The sequence below is a fragment of the Lithobates pipiens genome, unplaced genomic scaffold (genome assembly GCF_037356315.1).
Source record: "Lithobates pipiens isolate NorthernLeopardFrog02 unplaced genomic scaffold, aLitPip1_a1.2 Scaffold_28, whole genome shotgun sequence".
Classification (NCBI taxonomy): domain Eukaryota; kingdom Metazoa; phylum Chordata; class Amphibia; order Anura; family Ranidae; genus Lithobates; species Lithobates pipiens.
This window is the reverse complement of record NW_027507789.1, coordinates 226,038,433-226,052,733: the sequence shown is the minus strand read 5'-3', so window position 1 is coordinate 226,052,733 and position 14,301 is coordinate 226,038,433. Positions and strand designations below refer to the sequence as shown.

The 14,301-nt window shown below is 47.9% G+C and overlaps 1 protein-coding gene across 1 annotated transcript in view; it reads left to right on the top strand.

Moving 5' to 3' along the window:
- The window catches only part of LOC143936206 (ATP-binding cassette sub-family A member 10-like), a 95,215-nt gene that overhangs the window by 20,350 nt on the left and 60,564 nt on the right, over positions 1-14,301 (top strand). Inside the window, exons 11-18 of the mRNA XM_077460615.1 lie at positions 2,969-3,134; positions 4,552-4,610; positions 5,542-5,652; positions 7,060-7,235; positions 7,329-7,448; positions 7,671-7,809; positions 10,968-11,058; positions 14,073-14,212. Of these exons, the coding sequence (XP_077316741.1) occupies positions 2,969-3,134; positions 4,552-4,610; positions 5,542-5,652; positions 7,060-7,235; positions 7,329-7,448; positions 7,671-7,809; positions 10,968-11,058; positions 14,073-14,212 (1,002 nt within the window). The remainder of the gene's footprint in view (positions 1-2,968; positions 3,135-4,551; positions 4,611-5,541; positions 5,653-7,059; positions 7,236-7,328; positions 7,449-7,670; positions 7,810-10,967; positions 11,059-14,072; positions 14,213-14,301) is intronic.

Below are 14,301 nucleotides of genomic sequence, written 5' to 3'. Positions count from 1 at the left end.
CACCGATAACAATTACTGGGACAAACAACATACGGTTTACAATGGTCTACAAAGCATTCCGAGTCATGGTACACTGCATGGTGTCCGTCACGGCCATTGCCATAGGTAAGCATGTTTTCATTCGTTTGCTTACTCTACAGTCAAAGCTCTTAAATGTGGGTCTGCTTTTTATTTTATCTATTAAGATGCATACAGTCCAGGAACCTCGTCCTCATTTTCCTCCAAGCTTTGCTGTAGGACTCTCCTCCGCCCTTTAGTCTTGTCATGGTTATGCAGTGATCTTCCTGTGTTTGCTTACCTCCCCTCATGTGTTCAGACTAAGAGGCCAGCCACTTCCACCTGGTGGTTTTTATCACCTCTCCTCTAAGCATAGCTCCACCCCAGGCCCTATCAGGGAGCCCTATATTAACCTGTGCACTGCAGGCCATCAGTGCTGATCAACCATTGTGTATTCCTTTGTGTGTTTGGCTTCCTGTTACCTGCCGTGTGCTCTTCTGTTGTTCCCTTACCGACTTTGGCGTGTCTTTGACTATCCCTGTTTGCCTGTGATCCTGACCTTTTGGCGTGTCCCTGACTATTTCTGTCTGCTTGTGGCCCCGACCTTGGCTTTGTCCCTCACCATCCCTATCCTCCTGTTGCCTACTGTGGGTGTGAGCTGGGGGACCCTGGGGGCCGCGACCTGGAGCCAGTTGCAGCCAAGTCCATCCTCACCACTAGAGGCTCTGGTGAACACCAGCTGGCTCTTAGGCCGCGTACACACGCGCGGACTGTTTGCCCAACCTTGTTCGTCAAACAGTTTCGGCAAACAGTCCGCTCAAAATTTGCATGAGCGGACTTGCCCACACACGAGCGGACTGTTTGACGAACAAGGTTGGGCAAACAGTTCGCTCAACTTTTGAAATGAACGGACTCGCCCACGTAAGGAGGAGGCAAATCCGCCCATTTCGAGCGCGTGTACAGGTAGGCGGGGCCCGCGAAGGAGACGTCGCGGGCTCCGCCGCCTGGAATGGGCTTAAAGGGGAACCCCAACGCCGAAAAAAATCGGCGTGGGGGTTCCCCCCAAGTCCACACCAGACCCTTGTCCGAGCACGCTACCCGGCCGGGCCGGGCCACCGCGCCTTCTTGTAGCTCTTTTACAGGCGGTGGCCCGGTCTTCTGTCGCCGCTGTCGCCGCCGCCGCCTTCCGTTCTTGTTCTTCTTCTTGTTCTTCTTCTTCTTCTCCTGGAGATGTTGACTCGACGAGCTCTCCGGCCGGAATGCCAGGGACACGCTCCGCTGCCACTTATATAGTGACAATGGGGCGGTGTCACATGGTATATGTCACATGGGTTGGTCACATGGGTTGATGTCACATGGGGACTATGACATCGTAAGGGGGCGGGGTCACCATGTGACCAACCCATGTGACATATACCATGTGACACCGCCCCATTGTCACTATATAAGTGACCGCACAGCGCGGCTCTGGCATTCCGGCCGGAGAGATCGTCGAGTCAACATCTCCAGGAGAAGAAGAAGAAGAACAAGAAGAAGAACAAGAACGGAAGGCGGCGGCGGCGGCGACGACGACAGCGGCGACAGAAGACCGGGCCACCGCCTGTAAAAGAGCTACAAGAAGGCGCGGTGGCCCGGCAGAAGAACCGAAGAGGGGGACAAGACCCCCGAAGTCGGGAGAAGAGGCCGGCGGCGGGGAGGAAGAAAGCCGGACTCCTCCGCTAGCAAAAGAGCTACACACACATAGCGGAGGAGTCCGGCGAGAAGACCCCCGAAGACGGAAGACCCCCGGAGCTGTGCAATAAAATACTTTTTCCATGTGTTGTGTTTTTTTTTGTACTTTATTTCACAGGTGAATGGGTAGGGGTACATTGTACCCCATACTCATTCAAATAGGGTGGGGGGCCGGTATCCGGGGGCCCCCTTCTTAAAGGGGGCTCCCGGATTCCGATAAGCCCCCCGCCCGCAGACCCCGACAACCAACGGCCAGGGTTGTCGGGAAGAGGCCCTTGTCCTCATCAACATGGGGACAAGGTGCTTTGGGGTGGGGGGGGCCGCGCGGCCCCCCCCTTCCCCAAGGCACCCCCCATGTTGAGGGCACGCAGCCTGGTACGGCTCAGGAGGGGGGGCGCGCTCGCTCGCCCCCCTTTCCTGGCCGGCCGGGTAGCGTGCTCGGACAAGGGTCTGGTGTGGACTTGGGGGGAACCCCCACGCCGATTTTTTTCGGCGTTGGGGTTCCCCTTTAAGCCCATTCCAGGCGGCGGAGCCCGCGACGTCTCCTTCGCGGGCCCCGCCTACCTGTACACGCGCTCGAAATGGGCGGACTTTCCGAGCGGGAACAGTCCGCTCATTTCGAAAGTACAGCGGACAGGCCCACACACGGGCGGACTGTTCGCTCAAACACAGTTTCAGCGGACAGTTTTTCGGAATTTCCGAAAGACTTTGTCCGTCCAACTGTCCGCTGAAACTGTCCGCTGAAAGCCCACACACGGGCGGACTGTCCGCCCAAACACTGTTCAGCGGACAAGGTTGGGCGAACAGTCCGCCCGTGTGTACGCGGCCTCAGACTCCGCGCCCCAGGGAATCTTACGCTCTAACCCCGGTGGGACCTGTCTCCCGTCCGCAGCAGTCAGCCGTAGGGTCCACAACCTTGCGGTGCACTCCTGATCCCTACGGTGTGCATCTGTCACCTCGCCTCTAGGTGACCTGACATGTCTGCAATTTGGTCATCTGAGAACCCCTGTTTGTGATGCCCATGAAAAGTTCCCAAGCACCCCACCCCCACTCTGCAGACTCCTTGCTCTCACTTACATAGATGTAGAGGAGAAATAAATGTAGGGAAACAGGTCTTGGTGTAAGACCTGTAAAACGCCAGAAAACAGGTTAAGGTCTGATGGAACAACATTTGTAGTTCGCCGTTTGGTTTTATTTTGGTCTGGACTTGCACTTTGAACATGTCTTCTTGTGCTACTAGATAAACACGGATTGAGGCACGAGCCATTGTTTTTCCTGAGATCTTCATTTTGGTTGAAGAAGAAGATGACCCCCGTACCGCTCGGAGGGCAAGAGAGGGCGGAGCCTGACTCGGAGGATTATGTCGAAAAAATTCCTGCTGAGCTGCTGGGAAAAGAAGCAATAAGGTATTATGTAAAATGCAATGCAACCTGGAGGTTCTTTACATTGTTGCCATGCAGTACACCTCCAAAAATGTAATTTCCTGCTTCTGTAATTGGCTCACTGATTTTCCCGGAAGTCAGCCCCAAGATACAAGTCCAGTTTTAGTCATCCTCTGTAATAGGAATTTCAAATTGAGATACTCCCCAAGGTTTAAATCCTTCTTAGCCCCTGTACACACGGTCGGAGATTTCGACAACCAAATCCGTCAGATTTTGTCTGTCGGATCTTGTCCGAAACTGTTGCATACACACGGTCGGACAAAGTTGTCGAAAACTTCGATCATTCAGAACGTGATGACCTAATTTTGTTACGATGGGACTACGTTCAGGCTAGTAGCCAATAGCTTTGATGTAGGAATTTGATCTGAGCATGCGTGGCACTTTGTCCAATCAAAATTCTCTACACATGATCGGAGTATGTCCTATCGGACCAGTTTGTCAGTAAAAATATTTCCAACAAGTTGTAAAATTTGGTCCGACGGATATTCTGACGGAAACAGTCCGATGCATACCACACACAGTCGGATTATCCGACAAACCGGTCCGATAGGACACATTCCGTCGGAATCTACGACCGTGTGTACAAGGGCTAAAAGCATGCAGACCCTGCAGCTTTCCTCATTAGAACAATGAGAGTGTGCCGGGTGATTATTATTAACCAGCCCCTCCCCATTCAAAATCAGTCTGGCGAAACAAAGGTAAAAAAAAACCAAAAAGGTCTGGTGAAAAAGGTATGAATCTGTGACAAGGTCAAAATCCTTCCAATTGGCATAACCTGCCCAGAGGGGGTTGCTTTTTTATCAACGAAAGTGGAATTACACTTTCATTACCGTGCATTTTCACAAAGAGATAAAATATCAAACTTGTGAAAGTAAAATTTGAACAAAATGGACTCAACTCAAGAGGATGTCATAACTTCTTGTATGTAGACTTTATGTAATAAAGGTAGAAAAGACAAAAGGAGTGAAAATGGTTCTCCTTTTATGCCCAGCGTGATTTATACTCACATCTCAGAATAAAGCTTCCAATAAGAGCTTCAGGGACCCCAATTATGGAGGACCAGGGAGGGGGGGGGGTGGTAGCCTACATGCAACTGCAGTTGCACTTGCTGGCTCATCCACCTTATCTCCTTATTCTTCTGATCTATGTACCTATACCGGGTCCTTAAGCTAGGAAATCAACATGCCAACCAGGCAAACTAGAAGCAAACCAATGGCGGCTCCGAAACTTTGATCCTGGCCGATCTGCCTTAAAAGCCAACACCAGCCAAAACCTTTTTTCGAAGGGTTAGAAGAAGCCCTGTTATGTTTTTTTTTGGGGATCTGTGTTGATTTTGTACTTCTTGATTTTCTAAGGGTCTAAATCTCGTCTCTTCTTGCAGAATATTCAACATTAAGAAAATGTACAGCGGCAAAGATGATAAGACGGAGGCGCTACGAGGTGATGTGACTTTTGTTGTCTGTTGTATCAGGTTCCCTATGCTCACAGTATAACTTCCTTTATGTAGAAGGTCCCCAAATGTGAACCTCAGTGTCCCCAACCTACAGGAGAAGACAGCCTTGTACCTTGAGCTAGCTGAATAAGACTTATTGTATGAGATCCACCATTTCAGGCTGAGGAAGGGCTCTTTGTTCTTCCATGAGACCTTTGATAGGTTCATAATAAAGCAGGTGTGGTGGCTTTACTAAGACTGGACAATGCAAAATCTGGTGCTACTTGTCATGGTTATGCAATAGTTTGTCTGCTTACCTGTCTCCATGTGTTCATCTAGAGACCAGCCGACCCTCACCTGTCTGCTTTTGTAATCCATCCTCTGGCATGGCTCCACCCTAGCTCCTATCAGAGAACTCTATATTAACCTGTGCACTGCAGGCCAACGCTGCTGATCAACCTTTGTGTGTTAGCTTCCTGTTACCTGCCGTGTGCTCTTCTGTTGTTCCGTTACCGACTTTGGCGTGTCCTTGACTATCCCTGTTTGCCTGTGATCCTGACCTTTTGGCGTGTCCCTGACTATTCCTGTCTGCTTGTGGCCCGACCTTGGCTTTGTCACTCACTATCCCTATCCTCCTGTTGCCTACTGTGGGTGTGAGCTGGGGGACCCTGGGGGTTGCGACCTGGAGCCAGTTGCAGCCAAGTCAATCCTCACCACTAGAGGCGCTGGTGAACACCTGCTGGCTCTTAGACTCTGCGCCCCAGGGAATCTTACGCTCTAACCCCAGTGGGATCTGTCCCCCATCTGCAGCAGTCAGCCGTAGGGTCCACAACCTCGCGGTGCACTCCTGATCCCTACAGTGTGCATCTGTCACCTCGCCTCAAGGTGACCTGACACTACTGTGCTTTGTAGCCAATCGGATTCTAACTTTTTTACCAGGTCTGGATCTGGATGTCTATGAGGGACAGATCACGGCGTTACTCGGTCACAGCGGAGCTGGAAAAACAACATTACTGAATATACTCAGCGGGATGTGTGGAGCCACTAGCGGTAACATTTTACTCTCTTTAATTATCAATTATACCACCAGCAATCCACTTGAATACATTTATAATTCAGTCCACAAGTATGAAACATTATCTTTTATATCTTTTCACTCACATTAGAGCATCCTTCATTATGTAGTGGAGGTCCCTCAAGCTGCACAGTGTTGCAGATCCACTAATAGAGAAGTATGTGGCAGTCAGAGCCCAGGCCACTCTCCCAATGTGTTTCGCTCCACCCCATGATTAAGCTTCAGGTGTGGAGCGAAACGCATTGGGGATGTGGCCTGGCCGAAGCCCAGGCTGAATCTGCCACATACTTCTCTGTTAGTGGTTTTTCAGTAATGTTTAGCTGTAGGGACCTCTCCTTCGCTACATGCTGATGTTTGGAGATGAGCTCCATTCAAGGCCGCCAATCCCAGCAGTTGGCAATTGATTGGGATCATTTAGGAGCCTGAGCAGCACAAGCATTTGTGCATAGGTTAGCAACCTCCCTTAGTCTTTTTACACTGGAGGAACCCCTAAAATAATTTAATATCTCGGTGAACCCTTCCAAAAACAAGTTCATTGGGAGGGAGGGGAGTCATTGGGAATATGCCCCTTATAATGGTGGAAGGTAGAAACAATGCAACCCTTACAGATGGGTAAAAGAAAAATTGGTGGTGTCATGGCGATTACCCCATCAAATAGGAGGTCAGTCAGTCAGCCACAACTCAAGGAACCTTTAGAAACCCCTGGAGGAACCCCAGGGTTCCATGGAAACCTAGATGAGAACGGGTGCAATAGAGGCTATGTTAAGTCATTGGAGTCTTCAAGAGAAGTGATCAATCCACCAATCCCTTCCCAAAATATAAGTATCAGTTTTGGATGGAACTGGCCTTTCATTCCATGAATCCCATCTAGAAATTTGCAATTTGTTTCGTCACTAATCGAAATTCGGACAAAATTTTCATTATTCGGAGATTCAGATGTATCTTCTTTGAATTTCCAACTCCCAATAGTAAAGAATTTCAACGAACCTGAAGTAAATTATAACAAAAATGAATTATCCAAATTGGAATTAGAAAATGAAACATATTGTAATAGATCCAGTAAGGTATAAAAGTGAAATAAGAAGATGCTACGAAGGCTGCTTTATAGACTAGAATAGAATGGAATTGAATAGAGTAGAAAATAATATAATAAAATTAAAAGGAAAACAAAGGAATAGAATAGAATGAAAAACAATTTACTTTTGAATGGATTTGAAAATATCGAATATATGAAACAAATTTGAAGGTACAAAACAAATGCCGAAAACGAGGCATTAACGAATTTGACGAAACAAAATTATCAACTTAATGTATGAATCCAAAACAAAAGTAAATGAGTTCTTCCATCATGCACATCTCTAATCCCATCGCCCTCTTTGTAGGGTCTGCCACCATCTATAATTATCAGTTATCGGACTTCAATCATCGGCAGGAGATCCAGAGAAGGATCGGGTTCTGTCCACAGTTTGATGTCAACTTTGATCTTCTAACAGTAAAGGAGAATTTGGAGGTCTTTGCAAAGATTAAAGGAATTCCAAATAGAAGAATTAAAGCTCAGGTACGATTAATATGAATATGTGTTTAAGTACAGACATACTGAGGAAGTCGATATTTTCACCAAGTAGATGTATCTTTTTTTTTTTTTTTTTAGGTGGAAACAATCCTTTCAGACCTGGCCATGGTTGACTTTCAAAATCTGGAAGCCGGGAAACTGAGTGGAGGTCAGAGGAGGAAACTGACGCTGGCGACCGCCCTATTAGGAGACCCCGAGGTGATCTTCCCCAAACATTCTTCATTTTTTATTTAGTGAATTCATCCCAATAACTTCTATGTAGGCTCCTCATGTACCTAACACTCAGAAATACTCAGACAAGTTTCATTTTTTTTTTCAAATCTCCTTATCAGTTTATTCAGATTCAAATATTTGCATATTTATCTATAGAAAACATATCTAGATAAAACCTAATTTCCCTTAAACTTCCCTTCCTTCCAGGTTCTGTTGCTGGATGAACCGACGTCCGGCCTCGACCCGGTCTCCAGGCACCGTGTATGGTCTGTTCTCAAAGAGCGCAAGGCTGGTCACGTCACCTTACTCAGCACACAGTTTATGGACGAAGCCGACATCCTGGCAGGTACAGGGCTCTACGGGTTTGATGTAAACCTTTCTGCTGTATGGCTAAAGAGCCATATTAGAATGTTGCAAAGGAACATTAAAATCCAAAAATAAAAACCAAACCAGTGGGCCACTTCAGTTCAGTAAGACAATTCCGTTCTTTATCAGTGACTGGGCTTAGATGTGTCAATGTCATCCAACATGTGGGGAAGGGCCGAGTGGTGCAGTGGCAGTAAGCACACAGAGATTACGGTTGCTGGGAACCAGGGCTGGACTGGGACAAAAATTTGGCCCTGGACTTCATCCAGACCGGCCCACTTTAATTTTGCAAACATGCAAAAAACAGTATATAAACTGTACCCAATTGGGCAAAAAAGCCCCTAGAGAGCCCCCCTTACATCGGGGTCCCCAGAGAGCCCCTCCTTACATCTGGGTCCCCAGAGAGCCCCCCACTTACATCAGGGTCCCCAGAGAGCCTCCCCTTAAATCAGGGTCCCCATATAGCCTTCCCCTTACATCAGGGTCCCCAGAGAGCCCCTCTTACATCAGAGTCCCCAGAGATCATCCGCCTTACATCAGGGTCCCTAGAGAGCCAACCCCTTACATCCGGGTCCCCGCAGAGCCCCCCCTTACATCCGGGTCCACAGAGAGCCTCTCTCTTACATCAGGTTCCCCAGAGAGCCCCTCCTTACATCAGGGTCACCAGAAAGAGGGCAGGTAGTGGGCTGGGACCCTGTGGTTGGGGACTCCTGGACTGACTCGGGGCTATGAGCCCCAGATTCGGGGCTATAGCCCCAAAAGTCCCCCCCAGTGATGCCACTGGCTGTCACTGAAACCGGCCAACTGAGCCATTGGCCCACTGGGAAACTCCCTATAGTCCCTATGGCCAGTAAATGCCTGCTGGGAACATAACTTTAATCTAGTAATTCAAAACAAACCCACCAAGAAGGCTAGCAGAGCAGGGGGGGACAAAATGTAGCTTGGGCGTTCTGAACCCAGTTAGGGAGGTCTCCAGATGGATGGCATGTCCCTATCCTTTTCCTACACGTCTGGAACCTCTCCCTGGCACTAACTACTGTCCCTGTCAGAGGGGTGACCTGTCCCTACACTACCCACACACGAAATGCATGCCAAGCCTGGGAGCCAGAGCCTTCAATAGGTTCTGCTTGACCCAAGATGGCTGCTAGAGTCACAGGCGGCAGCAGCATCCAATTGGATAGCTTCCCCAGTAACCTAGGAACTCACGATCCTCTTAAATTCGTCTCCTCTGCAATGCCATTGCAGTTAACCGCCACCTGCAGTGGGGAAAGAGTAGACTGCATCTGCCTACAAACATAATGACCTTGCTCAGGAAGTTCTATTGCTTGAGCTTTAAAAATATCTTAAAAGAAGACCTAAACTTCAATGGACAGAAGAGATTCTAGTGGGAATAGGATGTAGAAACTGGAAAGCAGTGTAGGGGAATGGCAGAATCTCCGGACTGTAGAATTAAAGGAGAGACTGTGATTGGGCTTTCAGATGGCACTCAGGAGCCAATAAGTGTGGTTCCTGCTGCTGTGGGGGCAGCATTTTGTTCATTGCCTTTACTTGATCAATATTTTCCTTTTACCTTGTGGATAAGGCTAAGGTCAGCTCTGATGGGGGCTTTTCACTGTTTGTCTTCTGCAACAGTTCTTATAGTACCATGACTTGTATGGGGCAAGTGATGACCCAGAGCAGTGGTCTCCAAACTGCAGCCCGGGGGCCAGATGTAGCCCTTTGCTTGTTTTTATCTGGCCCTTGGGGCATTATTTTACTCACTGACACCAATGTAGTGTACAGTTCCTCCCAAAGACACCAAGGATGGGGCGCAATTCCTACCAATGACATTAATGAAGGGGCATAATTCCTCCCAGTGGCACCAATGATGGGGAACAATTCCTCCCAATGACACTGTGACAGACCTAGCCAGGACACAGGCTTTTTGAGAGGACTGAATGCGAGCCTCTTGCCGACTGATTATGGGCCCTGGATTTTAAGGGGCACAGGGTGAATGAGAACCCCACTATAAGCTGTGCTAGTCAGATTCAATGCTGTATATATGTATATATATTGTGTGTTGTCTCATGCTGTTGGGACACACATTGTCAGATGCTAATGGCAGGAACTCCAGCCACCGGTATGTTGGCTTGTATAATGTAAATGAGTCTAGTCTGGCTTGTAATCACATTCCACACATTGTTATTTGGGCTAATTAACCCTGTGTTGATGTTTATGGTAATGTTTATTGAATTGTTAGTGAGCTAGGAGCCGAAAAGTCTTATCCCTCAGTCAACTAGTCTGAGTGTTGATTTAGATAATTAGCTCATGCTAATTAGGTTAGGTTTTAGTCTTCTACTGTATTATAAATACTTGTCATTTTGTTTCTAATAAAGGAGTCCATGTTGAGCAGCTAAGCAAGTGTCGTCTTGCTTTGTGCTTGTGAGCGGTTGGAATATCTGATCTCTATATTCAGACTTAGGAAGCGGTATACTGACGGAAGCACTCAATCGGAGTGTGGGAACGGTTCCGTCACAGACACCAATGATGGGGCATGATTCTTCCCAATGACACCAGTGATGGGACACAATTTCTCCCAATGACACCAGCAATGGGGCCCAATGACACCAGTGATGGGGCTCAGTTCCTCTCAATGACACCAACAATGGGGCCCAATGACACCAGTGATGGGGCTCAGTTCCTCTCAATGACACCAACAATGGGGCCCGATGACACCAGTGATAGGGCACCAATTCCTCTCAAATACAGCAATGATGGGGGATATTTTACTTCCACTGATGCTGGGATATTTTGTACTCCCATTGGCCAGAGTGTGAGCTCCCCCCCCCCCCCCCAAAAAAAAATTCTGAAGGACAGGCAACTGGCCTTTTGTTTAGAAAGTTTGGAGACCCCTGCTGATCTAGACAGTGCTCTACTAGGAGAGCGTGATTTTGTGTTTTTTTGGACACTTGTAGGACACAAAATTGTCCAACATTTTTTAAATTTTGTTATTGATTAGGGGGAGATTAGTACTTTATTACATGTATCCTAACAGCCATCTAGAGATGTGATTATGGTGGCTCCTACAAGAATATCCTCAATGCCTATACGGTTTGTCCTCCATCCACCTCTCACGCTCATCTCCCAATTTGTTTGCAGACCGTAAGGCCGTGCTTTCCAAAGGGAGGCTGAAATGCATCGGCAGCTCCTTGTTTCTGAAGAGGAAATGGGGCATCGGCTATCACTTGAGGTGAGTACCCAAAACCTAAAGGTAAAGGTTTGTAGATAAGAACGTGCAGAATGAAAAGTGGTGGGATTTAGCAGAGGAGTCAAACAAACCCTTCATGTGGCGTGGCAATCATAAAAGGCCCCATAACTGAAGGAAGATTTAGTTTTATTCTACGAAAAGGGACAATTTGATTAGTCTTTGTGGAAAGCGCACAGTCCTTCTTCCTGACACTTTTTGACCTCAAGGTTCAACGCAGCTGGAGTCGTCTTTGGTCATTCTGGCAATATATAAAGGAAACGGCAGAGGGTGCAAACTAAGTGCAGTATATAGGAAAATACTTTATTAAAAATAACGAGTGGTGACTCACAAGGTGCATAAGGATAAGAGAATGTCATCCACCCGGTGTGGTTAGCTGTTGATCCTTCAGGAGCCTGGAAGCAGAAGCCGACCCGGGAGCTGTGTAGGACACCAGGAAAGAAATCCTCGAGAGCATGGACTGCACAAGACTGGAAGTGTCCTCACACCTGGGGGGGGGCACACGGTAGGGAGCATGGCTCCATGTTTCAAAGTGTAACTGCCTCTTTATCAAGCCTTGGCGGTTTCGTTCCTGGTGTCCTACACAGCTCCTGACAGCGGTATCTGCTTCCTGGCTTCTGAACACACATCAAGGCTACCTGCACTGGTTGGATGACATGCTGTTATCCTTATGCATCTTGAGTTGCCACTTGTTATTTTTACTGTCTTTTCTGATATACTTCACTTAGTTGGTGCTCTCTGCTGTTTCCTTCATAAATTGCAGAGATCGCTCATTGAGCAGTAGACTTTTGCACAATGGAAAATTTCGTTTAGTTTCGGTTCGTTGTCATTCGTAAAATACATCATTTCGTTCTGTTATATTCGTTATGTTACATTAATACGTTTTCGGATAATTCGTTATTATTCGTAGAGTGTCGAATTCATTCGTTCGTATTCGGTGAAATTCGCTATTTATGTATGTATAGGCATTCGTGATAATGATTCGTAGTTTGGAAAGTTGTTTGTTTATTGAATCTTTTAACACACACAATGACAACGTCTCTTCTCCTCGGCTCAAATACAATTATTATTATTATTATTATTATTCAGGATTTATATAGCGCCAGCAATTTACGCAGCGCTTTACAATATAAAAGGGAGACAATACAGTTACAATACAATTAAATACAAGAGGATTAAGAGGACCCTGCTCAGAAGAGCTTACAATCTAAAAGGGTGGGGCAGGTGGTACAAAAGGTTATAACTGTCAGGAATGAGCTGATGGAAGTGGTAGGAGATTAGTTTGAGACGTGATAGGCTTCCCTGAATAGATGAGTTTTCAGGGATCGTCTGAAGGTAGCAAGAGTAGGAGATAGCCGGACCGGTGGAGGTAGAGAGTTCCAGAGGATTGGAGAGGCTCTGGAGAAATCCTGGAGACGAGTGTGGGAGGAGGAGACAAGAGAGCTTGAGAGTAGGAGGTCTTGAGAAGAACGGAGGGGACGGTTTGGGTGATATTTGGAGACAAGATTGGTGATGTAGCTCGGGGCAGAGTTGTGAATGGCTTTGAATGTGGTGGTTAGTATTTTGAATTTAATTCGCTGGGTGATTGGGAGCCAGTGTAGGGATTGGAGGAGAGGGTTGGCAGACACTGAGCGGTTGGTAAGGTGGATAAGTCTGGCAGCAGCATTCATGATAGACTGAACAACACCCTTCTCACTCAGCTCTCAGGAATGCACTTTGCCAGTAATCCAACCTCCGGCACAAAATTAATTAGCTGATTGGACTGTAAGATTTATTTTGAGCTGACCTTTTGTTTCATTAGATCTTTAAAGAATTACCGAATCATGTCGAAATTCATTTGAATTCATTCGTTATATATCTTTCGTATTCGTTGTTATTCGTTATTTTTTTATTCGGACATTTCGGATGCAGAGAAGGCCCGAAGAGGGGGTCAAGACCCCCGAAGTCGGAAGAAGAGGAAGAAAGCCGGGCTCCTCCACTAGCAAAAGAGCTAGAAGAAGATAGCGGAGGAGTCCGACGAGAAGACCCCCGAAGTCGGAAGAAGAGGGCGGCGACGAAGAAGAATGCCGGGCTCCTCCGCTAGTAAAAGAGCTAGAAGAAGATAGCGGAGGAGTCCGGCGAGAAGACCCCCGAAGACGGAAGACCCCCGGAGCTGTGCAATAAACTATTTTAACCCTTGTGTGTTGTGTTTTTTTTTTTTACTTTTTTTTACAGGTGAATGGGTAGGGGTACATTGTACCCCATACTCATTCACATAGGGTGGAAGAGCCGGGATCCGTGGGCCCCCTTATTAAAGGGGGCTTCCGGATTCCGATAAGCCCCCCCGCCCGCAGACCCCGACAACCAATGGCCAGGGTTGTCGGGAAGAGGCCCTTGTCCTCATGAACATGGGGACAAGGTGCTTTGGGGGGGGGGGGCCGCGAGGCGCCCCCTTCCCCAAGGCATCCCCCATGTTGAGGGCACGCGGCCTGGTACGGCTCAGGAGGGGGGGGGGTGCTCGCTCGTCCCCCCCTTTCCTGGCCGGCCGGGTAGCGTGCTCGAAAAAGGGTCTGATGTGGACCTGGGGGGGACCCCCACGCCAATTTTTTTCGGCGTTGGGGTTCCCCTTTAAGTCCATACCAGGTAACGGGGCCAGCGACGTCTCCTTCGCGGGCCCCGCCTACCTGGAGACGCGCTCAAAATGAGCGGACTTTTCTCCAGGCGGGAAAAGTCCGTTCATTTCAAAAGTACGGCGGACTGGCACACGCACGACCCGAATTGCGAGTCCGGCGGGAAGATTGGAGTGCAAAAATACTTTCTAAGTCCGCCGTACTTTCGGGTAAAAAAAAAGTCCGCCGGAGGCTACACACGGGGGGATTGTCCGGCGGACTTGAGTTTGCCGGACTTTTCCACCTGATTGTTTGATCGTGTGTACGCGGCATTAGAAATATACGGACATCATCTTAATGGAATATGTTGCCTGATGCAGTTCTATTTATTGTGTCTTGTTGGGTGACCAGGATGCAGGTGACCCCATCATGTGACATGGAGGGCATCACATCGCTCATAAATCATCACGTCTCCAACGCCAAGCTCAGCATGCAGAATGTGGAGGATGTGACGTTCACATTACCGTTCGAGGACATGGACACCTTCCCAGGTACAGGGACACAACAACATTTCCATAGCCCCCCCAGAAGACAGAGAAGGTCTATATAAAGCCTGCCTTAAAAAAACAAAACAAAAAAA